Source organism: Sciurus vulgaris, assembly GCF_902686455.1.
Source record: "Sciurus vulgaris genome assembly, chromosome: 5".
Classification (NCBI taxonomy): domain Eukaryota; kingdom Metazoa; phylum Chordata; class Mammalia; order Rodentia; family Sciuridae; genus Sciurus; species Sciurus vulgaris.
The window spans coordinates 118,534,789-118,555,553 of NC_136465.1; the positions used below are offsets into that span (position 1 = coordinate 118,534,789).

At 35.7% G+C, this 20,765-nt stretch overlaps 2 protein-coding genes across 8 annotated transcripts in view; one reads left to right on the forward strand and one right to left on the reverse strand.

The window, feature by feature from the left end:
* GDF11 (growth differentiation factor 11) overlaps positions 1–5,146 on the forward strand; it is a 36,278-nt gene extending 31,132 nt beyond the window's left edge. Inside the window, exon 4 of the mRNA XM_079141314.1 lies at positions 3,865–5,146. The gene's annotated coding sequence lies outside the window, so the exon portion shown is untranslated. The remainder of the gene's footprint in view (positions 1–3,864) is intronic.
* SARNP (SAP domain containing ribonucleoprotein) overlaps positions 1–20,765 on the reverse strand; it is a 51,141-nt gene that overhangs the window by 21,678 nt on the left and 8,698 nt on the right. For 3 of the 7 annotated variants that reach the window (XM_079141320.1, XM_079141321.1, XM_079141322.1), the window contains 7 exons: positions 19,344–19,443; positions 16,421–16,488; positions 13,123–13,174; positions 12,006–12,079; positions 11,523–11,551; positions 7,972–7,997; positions 6,608–6,676 (listed from right to left, as the gene is read on the reverse strand). In XM_079141320.1, the coding sequence (XP_078997446.1) occupies positions 6,608–6,676; positions 7,972–7,997; positions 11,523–11,551; positions 12,006–12,079; positions 13,123–13,174; positions 16,421–16,488; positions 19,344–19,346 (321 nt within the window). In that variant the 5' untranslated portion in view covers positions 19,347–19,443. Of the gene's footprint in view, positions 1–6,607; positions 6,677–7,971; positions 7,998–11,522; positions 11,552–12,005; positions 12,080–13,122; positions 13,175–14,268; positions 14,479–15,819; positions 15,958–16,420; positions 16,489–16,713; positions 16,761–19,343; positions 19,444–20,765 lie in introns of all 7 variants that reach the window. The other 4 variants (XR_013764015.1, XM_079141319.1, XM_079141323.1 and 1 more) reach the window with 3 other exon arrangements.

Below are 20,765 nucleotides of genomic sequence, written 5' to 3' on the forward strand. Positions count from 1 at the left end.
TCTGTTTCTGCAGATAAAATTAGGATGTTTTTAAAGCCCTGGGCACAAGAGAGAAAAATCCTATTCTGCTCCTTTGCTCTTCCAAATTCCTATAGCCAAGTGGTTCAACAGCAGTTGAATGGCACACATAATGACATCATTGATTGGAACCATAATAGAAGAGTGAGTGGAAGGGGGCAGTGGGAAGGGAGGGAGGTGAAGATGTATTTGTGCTACATACAAAAGACAAGTTCTGTTCCTCAGCAAGGACAAACGAACAACCAGATGACAGGATAATCTGAGGTCAGAGAGTTTCCCCTATTGTTTCTTCTTTAAACTGTTCCTTCACCACTCCCTCAAGGTTTGTTCCATTGAGCAGGTGTAGGAAGAACCATGTATATTTTTATCTCAAAGGAGAGGAGGAAGAGAAGAAAGAGAAAAGATTAAACATCGTGTTGGTTGCCTTAAAAAACACAAATACTTATTTTCAAAGTATTATGAACCAGCGGGAAATTTAAAGAGGAGGTTAGATTTTTGTTGAGCCTTAAAAGTACTGAGAAATACTGAAAATTATTTGGGGTCAGATCTTACATCTTACTGAAATGATATCCACTCTCAATTGCTATCTCTATCCACCATATACAGATGCTCCTCTACTTAAGATGGGGTAATAGCCCAAGAAGCACATCGTAAGTTGAAAATATCTTAAGTAAAAAATGCATTTAATATACCTAGCCTACTGAACATCACAGCAATTTGGGAGGCTGAAGCAGGAAGATCATCAAGTTCAGCAACTTAGTGAGAACTGGCCTCAAAAATGAAAAACATTTTTTTTTTTTTAAATGGCTGGGGATATAGGTCAGTGATAGAACACATCTGGGTTCAATCCCCAGGTCATTAAGAAAAAAAAAATTCAAACAATAAAAAACTGTTAAGTTGAACTAATGCAAGTTGGGGAAAGAACCATCTGTATATGAGTGATTCATATCTTCTTACTGTTTAATCAAATTGAAGTATAATTTTCCAAATGGAAGAAGCATTTTTTGGAAAAACTGATGAAAAATTCTGCCAAATATATCAATGAGATATGATGACTAGTAGGACACTTTCCCTCCACATATATTTCTAATATTTGCACTTTTTTGGTTCCATGAGAAAGGAGAATGGAGAATTAAATTTTGAACTTGGACTAGGAACTGCTGCTTAAATATAACTGGAAAGAATCCAAATCTACTCAGCAAGCTACCACTACTCCCTTTCAGAATATTCCAAACTCCTCACCACAGCTTAGGATTCCACAGGTTCTTAAAAGTTCCATGTTGGCAAGGTCCTATGCATGGCCCCACAGACTTCCTTTGGAAAAGATTTGTACATTCATACCTAAATCAACAAATCCTAATTATGTGCCCTCTGAGAACTGGTAACTAACTTCTAAATCCATATTATGAACTTCATTCTTTCCACATCCCAATGACTAAATGACCAAAATACAGCACTAAAGGGGAGGAACAAATAACAAATATTTTTTCATTTATTTCAGATGTTGGAAGGATATCAATATAGAATCAAATAGGTCTTTCAGAAGAGTATGAATTGAGCCCAGCCTGCCTCAGTTAGCAAAAATGGAAGTTGTTTGCTATAACACACTAGGGCTTTCCTATGCCCAGAACTAACTCTTTAGTCCAGTTTTTCTTTTTAGGTATTGCAACATATTTTAGTGACAACTTCTTCAAAAAAAAATAAACCAGAGAAGAAAAAAAAAGGCAAGTCTAATATCTCTCTCACTCTGAAGGAGTTCATCTCCTACTGATACCAAGAGTAAAGATATAATACAAAAGGCCCATGAAAATAATCGATGCAGCTACTCAAGGATATTTCAGTTACCATTCTCAACAAGAAGTTAGTCAGTAAACAGATAACCCTTTTATATTCTAACATTGCTACACAGACTATAATCATTAGGGAATAAAACTGACAAAAATAAAAAATCAGATAAAAGTAGCTTTCAGAGTTTATGAGCCTTAAGATAACTTATTAAGACAGTTATCTATATGAAAAGTAACAAGTGCAGGTGAAACCTAGTAATACTCTACAAGAAGAAAAAGGAAGCTGTACTAAGATTAATAGGGATACAAGATCTCTATACCTTCTACTACTAATCAAGAGACAGCTGGGCCTGGTGGCACATGCCTAAGATCTGAGCTACTGAGGAAGCTGAAGTAAGAGGATCACAAGTTCAAGGCCAGCTTGGGCAATTCAGTGACACCCTGTCTCAAAATAAAATATAAAAAGAGCTGGAGATGTAGCTGAGGTAGAATGCCTTTGGGTTCAATCACAAGTAACACACACACACACACACACACACACACACCCCACAGTAACACAAGCCAAGCCAGCATATTTCTGAGAAGGGAGAAGAACATCAACCACAATCTAGTATTCAACTCCAGACTTGTTTTTTTGTTTTGTTTTGTTTTCTGTGCCAGGGATTGAAGCCAGGGCCATTTATCCACTGAGCCACATCTCCAGTCCCTTTAAAAATATTTTATTTAGAGAAAGGGTCTCCTGCTTAGGACCTTGCTAATAATGAGGCTGGCTTTGAAGTCATGATCTTTCTGCTCAGCCTCACAAGCCATTGGGATTACAGGCATGTACCACCATAGTCAGCTTCAGACTTTTTATTAAAATAACACTCTTAGCCAGGAACAGTGGTGTACCCTGTAATCTTAGCAGCTCATGAGGCTGAGGCAGGAGGATCTTGAGTTCAAAGCCACCCTTAGCAAAAGCGAGGCGCTAAGCAACTCAATGAGACCCTGTCTCTAAATAAAATACAAATTAGGGCTGGGGATGTGGCTCAGTGATCAAGTGCCCCTGAGTTCAATACTCGGTACCCAAAACCAACCAAACAAACACCTAGATGAATTTCCTATAACTTCCTAAACTATTAAGTTTCACCTTCCCAAATGTGCCAATGTTTAAAAAAAAAAAAAAGTAATCTACTCATAGTAGCTATATCAGTTAACACTACAGCTCTAAGCCTAGGTTTAGTTTTTACCAAAACTAATGTCCTTTGACCATCAAATATTAACTCAGCTGGCTTACATCATCATTTCCTCTATATAATTCTCACTCCTTTCAAAGATTAGTTTCCTATGTGCCAGGCAAAGTCTCATCCCTCACTTATAGGACTGACCCAAACACTACTTCTCTTGACAGGCATGGAAAACTAACAGGGGGAAAAAAAAACAGTTCAGCACTAGACTGAAAACAAAACTGGTAATCAATCAGAACCAAATAGGCAGATCTTATTTATCTGGGTTTTGCTTTGTTTGAGGAGGTGGGAGGTTTCTTAGCCCATAGTCACCATGAGGCTTATATAAAAAAAGGCTTGCCATTCTATCTCCCAATAGTCCAAAGAGTTGGAGGGGACAATTTACAGCCTCTTGTGTAAAAAATGTCTATAAATGCCAGTGCCATTCTTTGCCCTGTCACTTTCCATTATCCTAAACCAATAGGATCCTATTCACTGAAAGCTGGGCTAAAAACATGAACGGACAGACTTTTATTGGTCAGGGAGAAAGGGAGAAGATGATTTTGGGGCGTGGGTTAGTGTGGGAAGCCAGATTTCTTTAAGACTCCGTGTAGCGCCTAATGTGTATAGTATACTCGTGGGGCTGAAAACTAAAATACACGTGCAGTCATGCAAAAGGCAGCCTAGGAAGAATAGCAGAGATTTAGTTTCCTTGAATTTGTAATACATAAAGCTGTAAATCCAAATTATGAAGAGTGTGACTTTTAAAAAAATCAGTTATAAATATTACTTGATCCCTGGCTCATTTGCCCCCATATAACTTCCTTCCTTTATTCATATATCCTGCTCTGCAGCCAAATCTACTGAAGAGAAAGCAAACAATCAGGACCTTAAACTGGACCAAGGAAACAAAAACTCTGTGCAATGGAGAAGACAGGAGACAGGTTTCTCATTGTCCCATTTGGAATACTAGGACAGAGAAGTGGCATCTCCACACTACGTCTACTATATGTATATAACTAAAGGAAATCTACAGAGAACTTAAACCTTAAAAGTCAAGTGGCCAAATTACACAGGTTATCCTGGAATCCAGAACCTCAAGACAAGGTGAACAGAAGTATGCTAATATGGCTGTTTGATAAAAATAAACTTAACCATGTCATAAATTTTGACCAACCAACCAAATTCAAGGTAGTAACTCATTTCCAGCAATAGATAAATTAAGCTCAAGACTTAGATCCAGGCAATTCTCACTAGAGAACTCAGTCAGTTACAATTTTAGGATTTAGGTATATAACACTAAGTTCTATGGAAAAAAGTTACTTGGATCATAGTACTCTCTACTGTCATGTATAACCAATTATAAAAAATAAAAAATAAATAATAAAAATACAAATAAAAAAAGTTACTTGAAAAAAGAGAATCTTTCTTTTTCCTCTCTTTTACTTCCTTTCTTCCAACTTCCTTCCTTCCAGATTCACTCTGAAACTGTTAATATTATCTACAAGTATAAAAAAGAATTCTGGGCTACAGGGCTGGGGGTACAGCTTAGTGACAGAGCATTTACTTAGCACATGTGAGGTCATATGTTCCATCTAGCACTGTAAAAAAATAGACTGATTTTTTAAAAACTAACTAAATAAACCCAGTTTATCAACAGAACTAAGAGAAAAGAGGTGGGGCAGGAAGATGACAAGTTTGAGGCTAGCCTCTACAACTGAATAAGATCCTTTCTCAAAATAAAAAATTAAAAGGGCTGGGGATACAGCTCGGTGGTAAACCACACCTGGGTTCAATCCCTAGTATCAAAAAAAACAAAACAAAACAAAACAAAAAACGTAAGAGAAAAAGAAAACTAACATTTATTGAGGGCCAGAGTGTCAGTAGGTTAGAATTAATGATTAAATATACAATTATTTATTTTTCTCAATCAGGATGCTGGGCACTACTCTAAACTACAAATGAAAATAAGAAAGTTTAGTCATTTTCTCAAGGTCACAAAGGTAATACATACATATATGTGTTTTACTCAGCCTCCTGTGGACTAAAAATGAATAGGTTAAATAGGAAGAAAGATTCTAGAGAAGAGAAGAGGAAAGAGAACTGGCTAATATCCTTATAATAAAATACATAAAAAAACACATCCACATACAATTCTCCTAGAAGTTGGGGTGAAGTTATTACTAAGGTTCTCAAACACCTAACCTTCATCTTCAAAAGGAGCTAAGCCAAATATGGTTGCACACGCCTGTAATCCCAGTGGCTCAGGAGGTTGAGGCAGGATACCAAGTTCAAGGCCAGCCCCAGCAACTTACCAAGGCCCTAAGTAACTCAGCAAGACCCTGTCTCAAAATAAAATAAAGAAAGGGCTAGGAATGTGGCTCTGTGGTTAAGCACCCCTGGGTTTAATCTCCAGTATCGATCCATCAATCAATCAATAAGGTTGAGGATAAGCTTGTGGTAGGGTGTCCTGGGTTCATTCTCCAGTCCCTTGACAACACCAAAAGGGAACTAGATGAGAATCAGAACCACAGATCCAAGAGATGCCTCTCCTTGGTCATCTATCATAACATAAATAACTTTTGGTTTATACTAATTCTTCCCAATTAAGCTTCAGGTAGTTTAAGAATCAAATAATCTGACTATCTTCCAACTCCTTTTTTTTTTTTTGTTATTTCACATAAACTGGCAAGTATTCCTACCAGAACACCTACGATCTTGTCAACATCATGCTAGGCAATAGACCTGATGTTATATATCTGGTAAACCACTACAAATATAACCAAGAACTGGGGATACAGTTCAGTGGCAAAGTGCTTGCCTAGTATATAAGAGACCCTGGATTCAATCTGCAGCATTGAAAAAAGTAACCTAAAGGAAAGAAAGATGGAATACAGCTCTGTACAAGGGTTTTCTTTTCTTTTCTTTTTTTTTTTTTTGCGGTGCTGGGGATTGAACCCAGGGCCTTGTGTTTGCGAGGCAGGCACTCTACCAACTGAGCTATATCCCCAGCCCTCTGTACAAGGTTTGATGTTCCATAGTGACACAAGTGATTTCTTTCAGTGCTTAGTTTTCTTTTTTTCCCCCCTCTAAGTGAAAAACATATCCAATATCAGGTGAGTTTCTTTGAACAGCTTTCTAGAATTAATGCTTCTATATTAAAGTCAGAAATAATGTTTTTGTTTTTTTTTTTAAATGATCATTTTTCTGGTTTGAAACCTCCAAATTCTGTTTCTGGTAACGTTAACCTTAAAGATAGGACTGTTTTCTCCTACTTGTTTAATTTCCAAATGCCTATATCAGAAGTTAAAAGAGAAGTAACAAGTTTTAATATTACTGTATTCAACATCTTTGCCAAGAAAAATATAAACCATATTTTAAAAGCATGGGTGAAAGCTCTGAAAACAATCTGCAGAACAAAAATATTAGCTCGTGAAACAGTTCCTACAATGTACCAGTAGTCAGTGAGAGGCGATATTCAAAGGACTGGATGAAATATAACCAGCTACATTATTAATAGTGTCATTTCCAATTTACATAAGCTTCCCAAGATGTTCTAATATTGCAAAAACAGCACTCTTATCCAATCTACATTACCTTTCTAGAGATTGAAGAAACATTCAAACCAAATCTTTGTGCTCTTTCCTTTAGCTTATCCAGGTTAACCTACAAAAACACAGGGATATTTAAAAAAATCAAAATAGAAAATAGAGAAGGCAGAAACTATGGTTCAAAATTAAAAATTCAAATAAGCCTATAACATCAAAGGTACCCCAGGCCAAGCATGGAAACTAAGCATCACCCATCCATCCTACTTTTATTAAAAGGCCTCTCTGAAATGCAGTGAATGATTCAGTCCTGCCTCCTTCATTCATCAAAGATGGCAAGAGTCTAGGGAAAGTTTATGACCAAAGTAGATCAAACACTGCTTGGAAAAGCAAACATATGTACAAATCATTACCTCCAAAAAAGCCCATCATTCACAATCCAAAATTATTCATTCCTTCATAGTCTCTGCAAATGGTTCTCTATCTTCAAGCAAAACAAACTGACCTCTGCAGATGTTACCATCTTCAAAAGACAAGTGTACCACCACTACCCAAATGAACTCTCTCCCCTCACTCTTCTTGGAAGCTTTGGCATATGACAGTTGTAATTATAAAGCTGTTTAGGACATTTTTATTAACAACAACAACAATAAAAAAATATTTCAGCTTCACTTACAATACTGAACTATAACCCCAAGGGTAAGATTTCTTAAAGTTGAACATATTTTACCATACTATGTTTCCATTTTATAAACATGCTGACTAGTTACAATGGCCTAGGCCATTCTTATTCTACCATTCTCTACTCTCTGATTTTATATTTAATAAGTAATATTTTAAAAAATATCTACAAACAGACCTCATAACTTGCTTCCATGGATCCTCTTGTGGTAATTAAGAATCAAACATTACCTAAAGTCACTGGAAAAGGCCTAAAACATCAGTACCATAAAACAAAGGGAATGTCTCCAGCTAACAAAATTTTCAACATCTTTTATCATCTCATTTTTAACATCTTTTCAAAAAGAGGAATACTAACAAGGATGTCTACAGTAACATGACATGACAACTTTCCTGAACTTGCCATACCTCAAATATATAATTACATGTGTGCACACGTGTGTATATATATATGCACACAGTTTTTTTTTGACACAGAGTCTTATTAAGCTGCCCAGGCTGACCTTGCAATCTTCTAGCCTCAGTGTCCTGAGTAGTCAGGATTCCAGGCATATGCCACCATGTCCAGAAAATAATTTTCTTTTATTATTCAGGACACACAACACTGTACTGAAAACAGTTACCAAACTCATGAATTTCCTCTGATCTGGGGAGAGAAGGGGTCTCTAACTTTAGAACTAACTGTATGGAGTTAAAATCTGACTCTTCAAGGGATAAAAAAAGATTTCATACCATAGGCTTGGTGTCAGATGACAGACCTAATGAAGCAAATAAAGAAGTTTTATTTAATATTTTTCGAAGTCAGAAAGGAAGTTAACAGTCTTCAAGTAAAACATAAAAGCAGAACAGAGAAAAAATATCCTTTATCCTATGATGAGAGAAGGTAAAAAATGCATCCAGAAACCATGTCTGCATCCTCTGCTGGTGGTATTAGTATTTTTGAAAACAGTATGGCAAATTGCAAAAGTTTAAACAAAGTGTTACCATATCATCTAGCTATTTCACTCCTTGATATATGCCCAAGAGAAATGAAAACACATGTCCACAGAAGCACTATTTATACTAAATAGTGAAAACAACCCAAACATCTATCAATTGACAATTGGATAAATAAAATGTCATATATCCATACCATGGAATATTATAAACAATAAAAATGAATGGAATAGTGATACATGCTTTAATATCAACCTCAAACATAAGTGAAAGAAGCCAGTCATAAAAGATCACAGATTGTTATGACTTCAATGATACAAAATCAAGTATATATAGAGAGAAATAAATCAGTGGTTGCTTAGGACTAGGGCAGAAAGGGAATGGGAGGATAGATGCTAATAAGTGTTGGTGTGTAATGTTCTAAAATTAGATTGGTGATAATTGCATAATCCTTTGAATAAACTAAAAAAAGCAAAGAATTATATACTTTAAATGGATGAGTTATATGGTATATGGATTATATCTCAGTAAAACGGTTTAAAAGAGATTGAACAAATTAGGAGAACCACTACTATGAGCTGGAATTATGGTTGCTTAAGGCTAACATTCTGTTCTGAAATTATTACCAAGAAGCAAGCAATAAATTGGTCTGTAGGCCAAACTCTAACCTAGTTAATAATTATTTACTTCAATCTTTATGAAATCTTATTTTAAGTAATCTCAAGGGATTCCCTAATGTTCCATTGTGAACATTCAGGGATGGATTCAAGCTTTTTTTGGTTTTTTTTGCAGTACTTGGAATTGAACCCAGGGCCTCCCATGTGCTAGGCAAGCACTCTACATCTTGGCTACACCATACCCTTTTTTAAAAATTTAATTTTCAGATTGGATCTTGCTAAATAGCCCAGGATAATCTTGAACCTGTACTCTTCCTGCCTCAGCCTCTTGAGTATAGGCATCATGCCCAGTTGAATTCAACTTCAACATAATTTACCGACGAGGAACAGTTAGGTATTTTTATGTTCTCATTAAAAAAAAAAAAAAAAAACCTCCTCTTAAATGTTCCCAAATTCTATTCTTTAAAGAATTATTCTATAGTTCTATAAAACACTGCAAATGTTATATATATACATAAATCCTTTTTATATGTTTTACTTTGGCTTTTATTGTTCTTCAAATAGCACCATCTTTAGTCATTTCTGCTGTATCTTTACCAACTCTACTATACCTCTCTTGATATAACTTAAGAGTCAAAAATAAGTTGTTTCTAAAACACTTAAGTGATAGCAGCCAAAATTTGGTCTTTTTAAAAGCATAGCAAATTAAGTGAAATAGGCCAAGCCCAAAAAACCAAAGGCTGAATGTTTTCTCTGATAAGAAAAATATATAATGGGGGTGGGGGTGGCAGGGGGAAGAGAAGAATGAAAGAACTTTGGATGGTGTAGAGGAAAATGGGGTAGAAGGGGGTGGAGGACAGAAAGATAGTAGAATGAAACAAAGTATTACCCTATATATATATATGAATGATTACAAGAATGGTGTGAATCTACATTGTGTACGACCACAGAAATGAAAAGTTGTACCCCATTTGTGTATAATGAATCAAAATGCAGTCTGTAAAAATAAAACAAATTTTAATTAAAAAAAAAAAAAAAGATAAAATTTTAAAAAAATAAGTAAAAGCTCAGCAAACTACTCAAGATCACCAGGGGATGTTTTATCAACACACTTAAAAATTACTAAAAGCTAATTAGGAATAGGGTCAGGAGACTGACTACATTTTCAATTGTGGAAAAAAGGGCTATATTCTTTTATTAAAAATAGCTGTACAAATTTTAAAAAGACAAGACAAGCCAGGCACAGTGGCACAAGCCTATAATCCCAGCAATTTGGAAGGCTGAAGCAGGAAGATTTTAAGTTTGAGGCCAGCCTGGGCGATTTAGTGAGATCTTGTCTCAAAATAAGAAATAAAAAGGGTTGGGGATGTAACTCAGTGATAAAGTACCCCTGGCTTCAATCCGGGGTACTGAGGGGAGGGAGATTCATATACATATTCAGAAACAGACAAGCAAAAAGAAGTCTTTCAAAATTCCACCAACCAGAGATAGTTGAGTACTATCAATTTAGTATACATCTTTCCAATCTTTTTTTCCTATCCATACACACAAGTTTTTATGACTAATATAGGAACGTACATGTTATAATTTTGAACTTGTCTTTTTCACTTAATATCTGACATTCTTAAAAAATTTTTTTGTGTTTGTGTGGGGACAGCACTGGGGATTAACCAAGGGGCTCTCTACCACTGAGCAACATCCCCAGCCCTATGTATTTTGAGACAGGTTCTAAGTTGCGAGGAGGCTAGCCTTAAACTTGTGATCCTCTCTGCCTTAGCCTCCCAAGGTACAAGGATTACAGGCATGCAATATCATGCCCAGTTTAAATATCATCTTTAATATAGTATATTCTACTATACTATGGCACACATTCATTTATACAATTCTCTCTCTCTCTCTCTTTTTTTTTTTGCGGTACTGGGGATTGAACCCAGGGCCTTGTGCTTATGAGGCAAGCACTCTACCAACTGAGCTATATCCCCAGCCCTACAATTCTCTATTGTATATTTAGTTGTTTCCAGTTATTTATCACTATTAATAATGCTGTGATAATCCTCATGGCTAAGTCTTTAAGCACATCCAAGATTAAGTTTCTAGAAGTAAAATTCTTAAGGCAAAAGATAATTATTTCCCTTTTTAAAAAAAAATATTTTTTGTCAATGGACCTTTATTTATTTATATACAAGGCAAGTGCTCTTCCACTGAGCCATAACTCCAGCCCAGTTATTTCCCTTTTACCACTTATATTAACCCACAACACTGATAGGTACATAATAATTTTATGCTATAAGGCACTAGAATAAGTAATCAAAGCAGTAGAAATTTTTTTTTTTGGTACCAGGGGCACTTAACCAGTAAGCCACATCCCCAGCCCTTTTCTAAAATATTTTATTTAGAGACAGGGTCTCAATAAGTTGCTTAGGGTCTTGCTAAGTCACTGAGGCTGACTTTGAACTCTCAATCTTCCTGCTTCAACCTCCCAACTCACTGAAGATGTCCAAGGAAAGAAAGACAAATGTTGGGACCTCCTCCTATTCTCTTATAATTTCAGAACTTCTCTTACTCAGGAAGGCTTAATTATGATTTTACCTAAAGCAAAGAGGCAAATGATGTAACCTCATCAGGGTTTCTATAGCTAACAAGTTTAACTTAATTTAGAGAAATAAAATGTTATGTCAGAAAAGAAACAAAATAAACAAAACTTTCTTAGAATAATCTCTATATCCTTACCTTTTGTTGGAACTGAAGCAATCCCAAACCTATAAGAAGAAAAACAAACTAAATTTTAGGAAGCTGTTCACACTCGTGGTTGTCTGTCTGTGCATCAATGGTACACATGACTGACACTTCTTGCTTGTGATCTCAAACTTTGCAATCATTAGCTAATTCTAACAACCCCTTGAAAGAGGTTTCCCCTCCCTCTCACCAAAAGTCCAGAGAATAAGCTACAAGGAAGCTTTATCGGAACTAGAAGTAGCACATTCCTAACTTTTACCTATTTATAAAAACTCTATTCAAAAATAAAGCATGATCTATAGCCACTACATCCAAATAAGCAGAGATATTCTGAATAGAGCCAAATATATACTCCATTTCCTTTCAGCAGGGTCACCATTCTACTTAAAATCAACAACTATGTCTAAAACCGAGGGTTATATCCCTACATGTTCACCCTGTCACTCATTTCAGGTTCAAAAGGGTAAAGACACTCACCGAGCTGCCCGAGCAGCTTTCTTACTCTCCAAGCTCACAGGTACATTGAATCGTTCAGCCCTCTTCTGCATTCTCTAAGTGACAACAGATGAAAGAGAAGAGAAAAATTGAATTTCTGGTTAAAAAAACGTTAGAGGCAGTGGCTCACACCTATAATTCCAACTTCTAGGGAGGCTAAGGCAGGTTTGTAGCCTGTTTGATCAACTTAACATGATCCTGTCTCAAAGTAAAAAATAAAAAGGGCTGTAGCTCAGCAGTAGAGCCTTTGCTTAGCATGCAGAAGACCCTGGGTTCAATCCCTAGCATCGCAAAAAAAAATAAAATAAAATAAATAAAATAAAAACAAAGAAACAAACAAACAAACAAAAAACTCATCAGGAGTAATTTCTTAAGGTCTAAACCAAAAATACTGACAATTCTAAAGGATTTCAGGTTGTGCCCATCCTAGGACTTAATGTGAACAGCTCTTTCCAGAAAGCAAACACAAAAAGACTATTATTACATTCATGCCTTTGAAAACAAAAGGGAGGAATAAAATAAAATAAAACCCACATTTTGCATGACACCAAGAACACAAAAGCTGTGTTTGTTTGACCTTTGAAAAAGGATCAAAGGAATAGCTTGGTTCCAATACTAGTGGTAATATTTCAGTTAGAAATGAGGTAGCATTGTCTCAGCATTCTAAAGGAGTCTAATAAATTCTCTACTTTAAAGGTAAAAAACTGAACACAAAATTTCACCTGGAACCTGGTATCAGAAATCTCGGAAAAGATCCAAAGAAATTTCAATCTCACCTACTGGCAATTTAAGAGGGATATTTACCATTGTTACTTTTTCAAAGTATAACCCTCCCAAACTAATCTGAGGTTTGTAAACATCTTAGAGATTTACCATTAAGGTCACAGAATTATATGCAATGACTGTAGCTTCAAAGGTGACTAACCACTACGACAGTCTGAATTATTTTTCTAAGAGTAGCTGGTAGAAAAATCAGCATCAAAACCTGTCAATACTGATTTTTCTGCCTATGTATAAATTTTAAAAAATGATGATGTAGACAGAATAAAGGGTAAGAAACAGAAATGAAGATGGTTCTACCAAGGAGCAAAATACTTACCTCAGTTTGTGGCATTTCAGATGTAATTTTTACCACCTTCTTCTCTGCTGCCCTGAAAAAGGAAGATTTTTAAATATCAGAAAACTGATATTCTCAACTAAAACCTTAGAAATACATAAGAATTCACCTGAGTCATGTCCTCTGCCCATATCTCTCTGCTACCCTTTAATCCAAAGAAATATGAAGTCCACTAAAACTCTGGTTTTCACCTACTACAAAAAAAGTTCAAATAACACTAAGCTACAAGAAAGTAATCAAGAAAGAAGTCTGGTCTGAAAGGAAACAAAGAACACCAGAAACCATTTCATTTGTTTTTAGGAACTTTAAATTTACTTTTAGACTAATGACTATCCCTCTAACCTTCATTTTAGACTAATGACTATCCCTCTAACCTTCATTTAAATACCAGTTCTCAATTTTCATCACAACAGTAATTAAATGAGTGCTCTACCAACCCCGATTTCCTTCTTTTACAAATCTTTATTTCTCCCATGGGAAATTTAGCTCTTGTTAAAACAAGTCAAATTGGAACAAATAAAAATGCCAAAGGGAGCAGGAAGAAAAAAGACTAAGGGAGGTTTGAATTAGGAAAACATGTAAGTTACTGGTCAAAAGGTTTAAGAGAAAACAAAAGAGGGGGACCATAGGGGCGGGAGACAAAGTTCGGAAGTACCCAGGATAAATGGAAGGACATTAACCCTCCACCAAACAACTCCCATAAAACTGTGGGTCATAACCAGTCTCATTAAGGTCCCTCATTTAGAGACATGGGCAAGCTTTTGTTCCAATATCCCGGACACTTTTCCCATTTGATGCCCTGAAAGGTAGTAATGGTTTAATGACATTTTCAGAGGAAGTAATTCTGGAACAGGAACTTACTCTCTCCTCCATCCTTTTGTTGGAGGCCCCTGGACTGACAGACAAGCAATGGGTGCCCCCTGCTGACCACAACTAAGTCCTACAATATTTAACTGGCTTAGTTTAAAAAATAAATAAAACCAGAAACAAAAGTGTATTTATGGAGAACCTCAGATCAAAGATGAAGCAAGGGAATTTCCTTTTGAATACCCAAAGGACATATTAGGTCTGAATATTCTGATTTTTTAGGAAGTTTCTACACAATTCCCATCTCCTTGACATCCTTACCCAGCACACTCCATTGTTCAGGCAAAAAGGCCACAGAAGTTTAATGCTTTATTTGAAGTCCAATGTCATTAAGGGAACAGTCTTCTCCATCAACCCCAGGCTAATGACTTCCTCCACCACCATCCTCATCTTAAAACAAACACTGCAGTAGACCTCAAGGCAGAAAGGGAATCCAAGAGAAGAAGCTTCCTTCTGCTCTACTCCAATTCCCTTAGGCACAAAATTAAATTTAAGTAATAAATATACATCACCTTCTGGGACTCACGGGAAATTTTCATTCATCGCTGACAATTTTTTCTCCTACCCACAGTCACATACAAAAGCACTCCAAAAACTACAGGGACCCTAACTCCTTTTTCTGTACATTTTTAATCTAACCACAACTACCCTCTAGAAAACAAAAAATTACCACCACCCCTTTAAAATTCCTTGTTTCAAAATTCTTCAACAGAATTAAAGCCCTTAAATAGGAAAATTACACATTTTTACATATGCTAATGATAATGAATTTCTACAAATTTTCCAACCTCATTATTTTTAACCCAAATAAGTCAATTATCATTATATTCATGTGGTCTTCCTTCTTGTCCCAGGAGTCCCCAAACATCTCTATTTTAAAGCTGTCCCATTAATTCATTTTCTCAAGGCACTAATATTGAATTATAAGCCTAGGATGGGGGGGTTGCAGCTCACTGGTAGAGCTTGACGCTTAAGTGTATTTGAGGCTCAATGTTTCAGCAACAAAAAAATATTTTAACAAAAAAAAACCAACAAGAACAAGAGCCTATTACGAGAAGACAGCTAATGGCTTTCAAAGTAATATTTCATAAAAATCTATCACAATGTTTTAAATGTACATTCTCTGTGATACATCAAATCTTTTGCTAGAAATTTATTCTATGGACATATTTACAAAAGTATGAAAATAGCTGGATAAGGACAGATAACACTGCATTTTTTCTGCTTTATGAATATTCTAAATGTCTAGCGACAGGTCACAGGTGAAATAAATTACGATTCCTACAGAGTGGAATACTATTAACTACAAATAAAAATAAGGTTCTACATTAATAACCACTGTACTTGGGTGATGGATATGAGTGTCTATCATACTATTTTCATAAATTCTGTACATACTTGTAATTTCACTAACAAGCTAAAAAAAAAAGAATTTGCCACTTAATAGGACAATTAACCCTACTCTGCAGGTTGATGTGAGGGCTGAATGAGAACACATGTAAAATGTCTAGTATATAACTAACATTAACATAAATTATTATAATATAAAAAGATACACAAATGTGAAAGAAAAATGAAAAAAGTGTGCACAGCATGTGTAGATATCTGTTCATGCATACACATACATAGGTACAAACACACAAATGAAAAATCTTTGGAAAGTGTGGTGGGGTAGATATAATAAGTACTCAAATTTCCATTTATATATCCCTCTATGTACTGTTTAAATTTTTACTTGTATATACATTGCCTTTTATAATTAAATGCATTTAATACAGCTATAAGGAACAAAAATGTTAAGAGGGACTCAACTGTTCTTAATGTGCTGTAGTACAAAATGGCCAGACATTTGTGGAAAGAAACCCAAATAAAAGATGATCAACCTTGTGGGATAGTTTAAACAAATCGAGATCCACTTTCCACTCTAGTACTTTGTCCTCCCCTCCTCCACTGTAAATCAAAAAGCAAGAGAGAAATCAGCATTACTTGAGAGACATAATCTCTACCCAACACCCTCCACCCTTATAAAACTCCTTTTATACAGTTTTAAAAGTGTAAAACTCTGGGAAGTGTAAGAGTTTACAGAATTTTACAATATATAAATAATAATACAGATCCTAACAGTATAAGGCTATTATGATGATCCTACAAAAAGAACAAAGGCTAGGAGAACTAAACTGTGTCTGTGCTTGAAGTCATCTGGTTCTAATTACATATTATATAACCTGAAAACAAACTGCTTTCCTTCACTGAGACCATGTTCTTGAAGTGGTCCCTTCTGAAAATGGCTGATCTAGTCAGAAATGAAAAGGTTAATGGCAATCTGTAAGAGGTAAACAAAGTGAAATTTTACACTCAATAAAAATAGAACTGTCTGCTCTGTATTCAGATTATAAAAAAAAGAGATAATTACACATCAACAGTTTTTTCAGGGGGTTCTTCCTCTTTGACAGGCAGTTCTATGGGCTTTGGTTCTTCTTCCTAAAACCAAATGAAACAACACAGTTAACATAAATCAAGAAAGATACCCATCAAAAGAGGGATATCACAACTCCAAAATGAGCCAGTTTTCAGAATCTTCATTCCCTTTCAAGGGTCCCCTAATAAATTAGCATCTAAGCACTCTAGTGATTGATATTAAAAAATATGGCCCAGGCAATGGCACAGCACCAGGCCAGTGACTAACCTTAACTCTTTCCAACTCACCTCTGTTTCATCTCCCAGTACATCTTCTTCATTCGCCTCCTCTTCAGCTAAAGAATATTAAAATAATCAGGTCAAGCCCTGCTATAAAACCACTGTGCTGAGGCTAAAATCACAATCACCTTGCATTCCCAAAATAAATCTCCACAATAAAAGTAAAACTGATGTTCAGAAAATTTGCTACACCTGGAGAAAATAAAACTAGATCTCTACTTAACATTAGTACAAAGTTGAACTCCATCAGGACTGAAAAACTAAATGTGATGAGGTCACACTACAGAATTAATTTAAAAAGTAATAAGGGAGACTCTCTTTGAAATTTAGTTGTCGGGAAAGATTTGTTTAAAAAATAAAAAGTTTGCCTAGCATAAGAAAGACCCTGGGTTCAATGCCCAACACTACAAAAAGAAACAAATGCAGAAGCAAAAGCAAGAAGTAAAAAAATGAAGATTTTTTTCCAAAACTAAGGACATATTTAAGGAAGGAAAACTTTTAGACAAATGACAAACAAGATATTTGTGCCTAAAGGCAAAAAGGAAACAGTTGCTAGAATATAAAAGAAATGCCTGCAATCAACAACTGAATGATGGGAACATCAACAGAAAAAATGGGCAAAGAAGGAACCCAAAGAATTATGAACAAAGTAAGATTTAAGATTTTTGCATAGAACAAAGTAAATTAAACCAACCAAAAAATGTAGCAACAATTAGGTCACATAACAGGATAATGCAAAGCTTTGTGGAGATACAAAGAACCCTGATGCACTGGTGATGCAATTATAGATTAAGAGGATAATTCTGGGAAACAATTTAGCAGTGCTTAGTTATTTTCAGTTTGTATATATTTTTATTGAATATGTAATGATTAACAATCCCATTATGATTATATTCTCCAGAAAGACTCACAGGAACAAGAACAAACAAAAGAAGTAGTTCATAATATTATGTACTATAGTATATCTTATATAATTAGCATTAAGTATGTAATGTATCCTATGTAGTACTACATATAGTATCAATAGATACAGGATTACTGTAAATAGTAGTACTACTTATAGTAGCTGGGGCTTGAAGGCAATATAGGTGTCTGCCTCAGGATGATCTATAAAATGTGATGGCTACTCATCATAGAATACTACACATGAATTGGAATGAATAAACTAGATGATCACACACTCATGCAACAAGATACAACTTAAAAAAAACAATACTTAGAAATAAAGGTTATACAGACTTGTTAACAATTACATAAATGAAAATATTCTATCAACACTATGTGGTTAATAGGAATAAAAACAAAAAATACATATCAAACACATCAGAATGGACACCTAAAGAGGTTAAAAGTAAAATGAGGAATCAAATAAAGGGATTAAATGAAAATTAAAAGGGGACTTGTACAATCCAGGATGAAATACGTCTTCAATGATGTTGAGGTTTTTGTTTGTTTATTTGATTTGGTCTTTTTTTTGGTTTTTTTTTTTTTTTTTTTTGCTTGTTTGTTTTTGGTACTAGGGGTTGAACCCAGGGGCACTTAACCACTGAGCCACATCCCTAGCCTTTTTTAAAATTTTGAGGCAGGTTCTTGCTAAGTTACTCAGAGTCTCACCAAGTTGCTGAGGCTGGCTTTAAGCTTGTGATCCTCCTGCCTGAGACTCCCAAGCTGCAAGCCTGGCTCATTTTTATTTTTAAAAGAACTGGAGAATGGGAAACCTAGTAGGGACCAGAAATTACCTAGTTACAGATTTCAAGGGCCCAAAGATTTGTCTCATGTCACGGATCAGGAATAGACACTAGCCCTATAACCAGTAACTATCCAAAGTTACCTAGTAAATTTCTGACATAAAATTAAAACATAAGCCTTCCAGCCGGCACGGTGGTGCATGCCTATAATCCCAGTGGCTCAGAAGGCTGAGGCAGGAGGATTGAGTGTTCAAATCCAGCCTCAACAACTTAGTAAGGCCCTAAGCAACTCAGTGAGATCCTGTCTCTAAGTAAAATATTTTTTAAAGGGCTGGGGATGTGACTCAGTTGCTAAGAACCCCTCGGTCCAATCCCTGGTACCAAAAAAGAAAAAAAAAAAACACAAGTCTTCCAATTCTCAGTCTAATGATACTTGTATCCCATGCCAACTTCTATTTTATTTTCAGTGAATTTTTTTATTTGTTCTTTTTAGATATGCATGGTAGTAGAGTGTGCTTTGACATATTGTACATAACCATACTAACTTTTAAATAACATGTCCAGATATTAGAGGCCAGCCTAGGCAACATGGCAAGATGCTACCTCTTTAAAAAAAAAAAAAAAAAAAAAAAAAAGGGAAAAAAATAACCTCATATAAAATTATATCTTTAAAAAAGGAAATATTTCTTTGTATTATAACCACTGTTTTGTATGACCAAGCGTTTGCTTTTCTTTTCTTTTTTTGCAGTACTGGGGATCAAACCCAGGGTCTTATGCATACTAGGTAAGCACTCTACTTCTGAGCTGTATCACCAGTCCACAAGAATTTTCTTGATGTTGTTAATTAAGAGCTTATATCACCAATGATCTAAAAAAAGGAAGAAATCTAAGTGGCAGCACCTAAAAATTAATTCCCTCACTCATATCACCTTGCTTGCATAAAGTACTCACCATGCTCTTCAAGATATGCCTGGAGCCTGTTAATGAGATCTTGTTTTATTCCCTTGGTCTCCAAACCACGAGCAAGACATTCTTGCTTTAGTTCAGCAAGCTGAGGGAAAAAAAATTAAACATTTCCTTAGTTAACAGGATGAATCCCAGTGAATGAAAAGAGGTAATTTTCACAAGGGAAAAAAAAAAGTTCAGAAGCTGGGGTTGTAGCTCAGGGGCTAAGTGCTTGCCCAGTATTCATGAAGCACTGGGTTCAATCCTCAGCCCCACACAAAAATAAATAAAATAGAAGTATTGTGTTCATCTACAACTAAAAATAATTTAAATAAATAAATAAATAAAATAAAGTTCAATCCCACATTATTGCCCTTAATCCTACTGAGACTCTGGGTCCATAAAAATGACTCATCCCCATCTAACTGAGGATGGGGATCTACCTACACTTGCCTAGCATGCATGAGTCCCTGGGTTTAATCCCCAGTACCAACGGGGGGGGGGGGGGGGGGGGGGAGGGGTGCGCGGGGCGGCGGGGGGGGGGGGGGGATCAGTAATTTGACTAAAAATTAAAAGGTATACCTATCAACCTAACACGAATGAAGAATTAGTGGATTACTGACATAACATGACAGAACAAAACTTAAAAAAACCTCTTCAAGGAAGAACAAAGAAATGAAGATTTCATTTAAAAGGAGGACTAGGGCTGCAGCTCAGTGGTAGAGCACGTGCCTAACACATGTGAGGCACTGGGTTCAATCCTCAGCGCCACATAAAAATAGATAAAATAAAGGTATCGTGTCCATCTACAGCTAAAATTACAATTTTTTTTTTTTTTTTTTTTAAAGGAGGGATTGGAGGTATAGCTCAAGAGCAGAGTGCTTGCCTAGCCATGCTTGCGACCTAGGGTTTGATCCCTAGCACCAAAGGGTGGGGGTTGTGGAATAAATGAATGAATAAATGAATGATCCCACATCTAAGATCCAAACCTTCAATTATTCAAAAACTGGATGTGGCAGATCTGACTCAACAGTAACTCAAAGCAGAGTTAACAATATGAATTGCTACCCCAGTAATTCTAGGTTACAGGTAACTAAAATATAGAATCCATAATAAATGGTCTTATGGGGCTTAATGCGTATATATATATATATATATGTGTGTGTGTGTGTGTGTGTGTGTGTGTGTCAATGCTAGGGAATCAAACCCAGAGCCTTATACATGATAGGCAAGCACTCTGTACCACTGAGCTATGCTCCCAGCCCTATACACTTTTTGTTTTTCATTTCTTTTTATTTGTTCTTATTAGTAGAATGCATTTTGACATTTTATACATATATGGAGTACAACTTCTCAATCTTCTGGTTGTACATGATGTAGAATTACATTGGTTGTGTAATCATATATGCATATAGGATAGTAATGTCT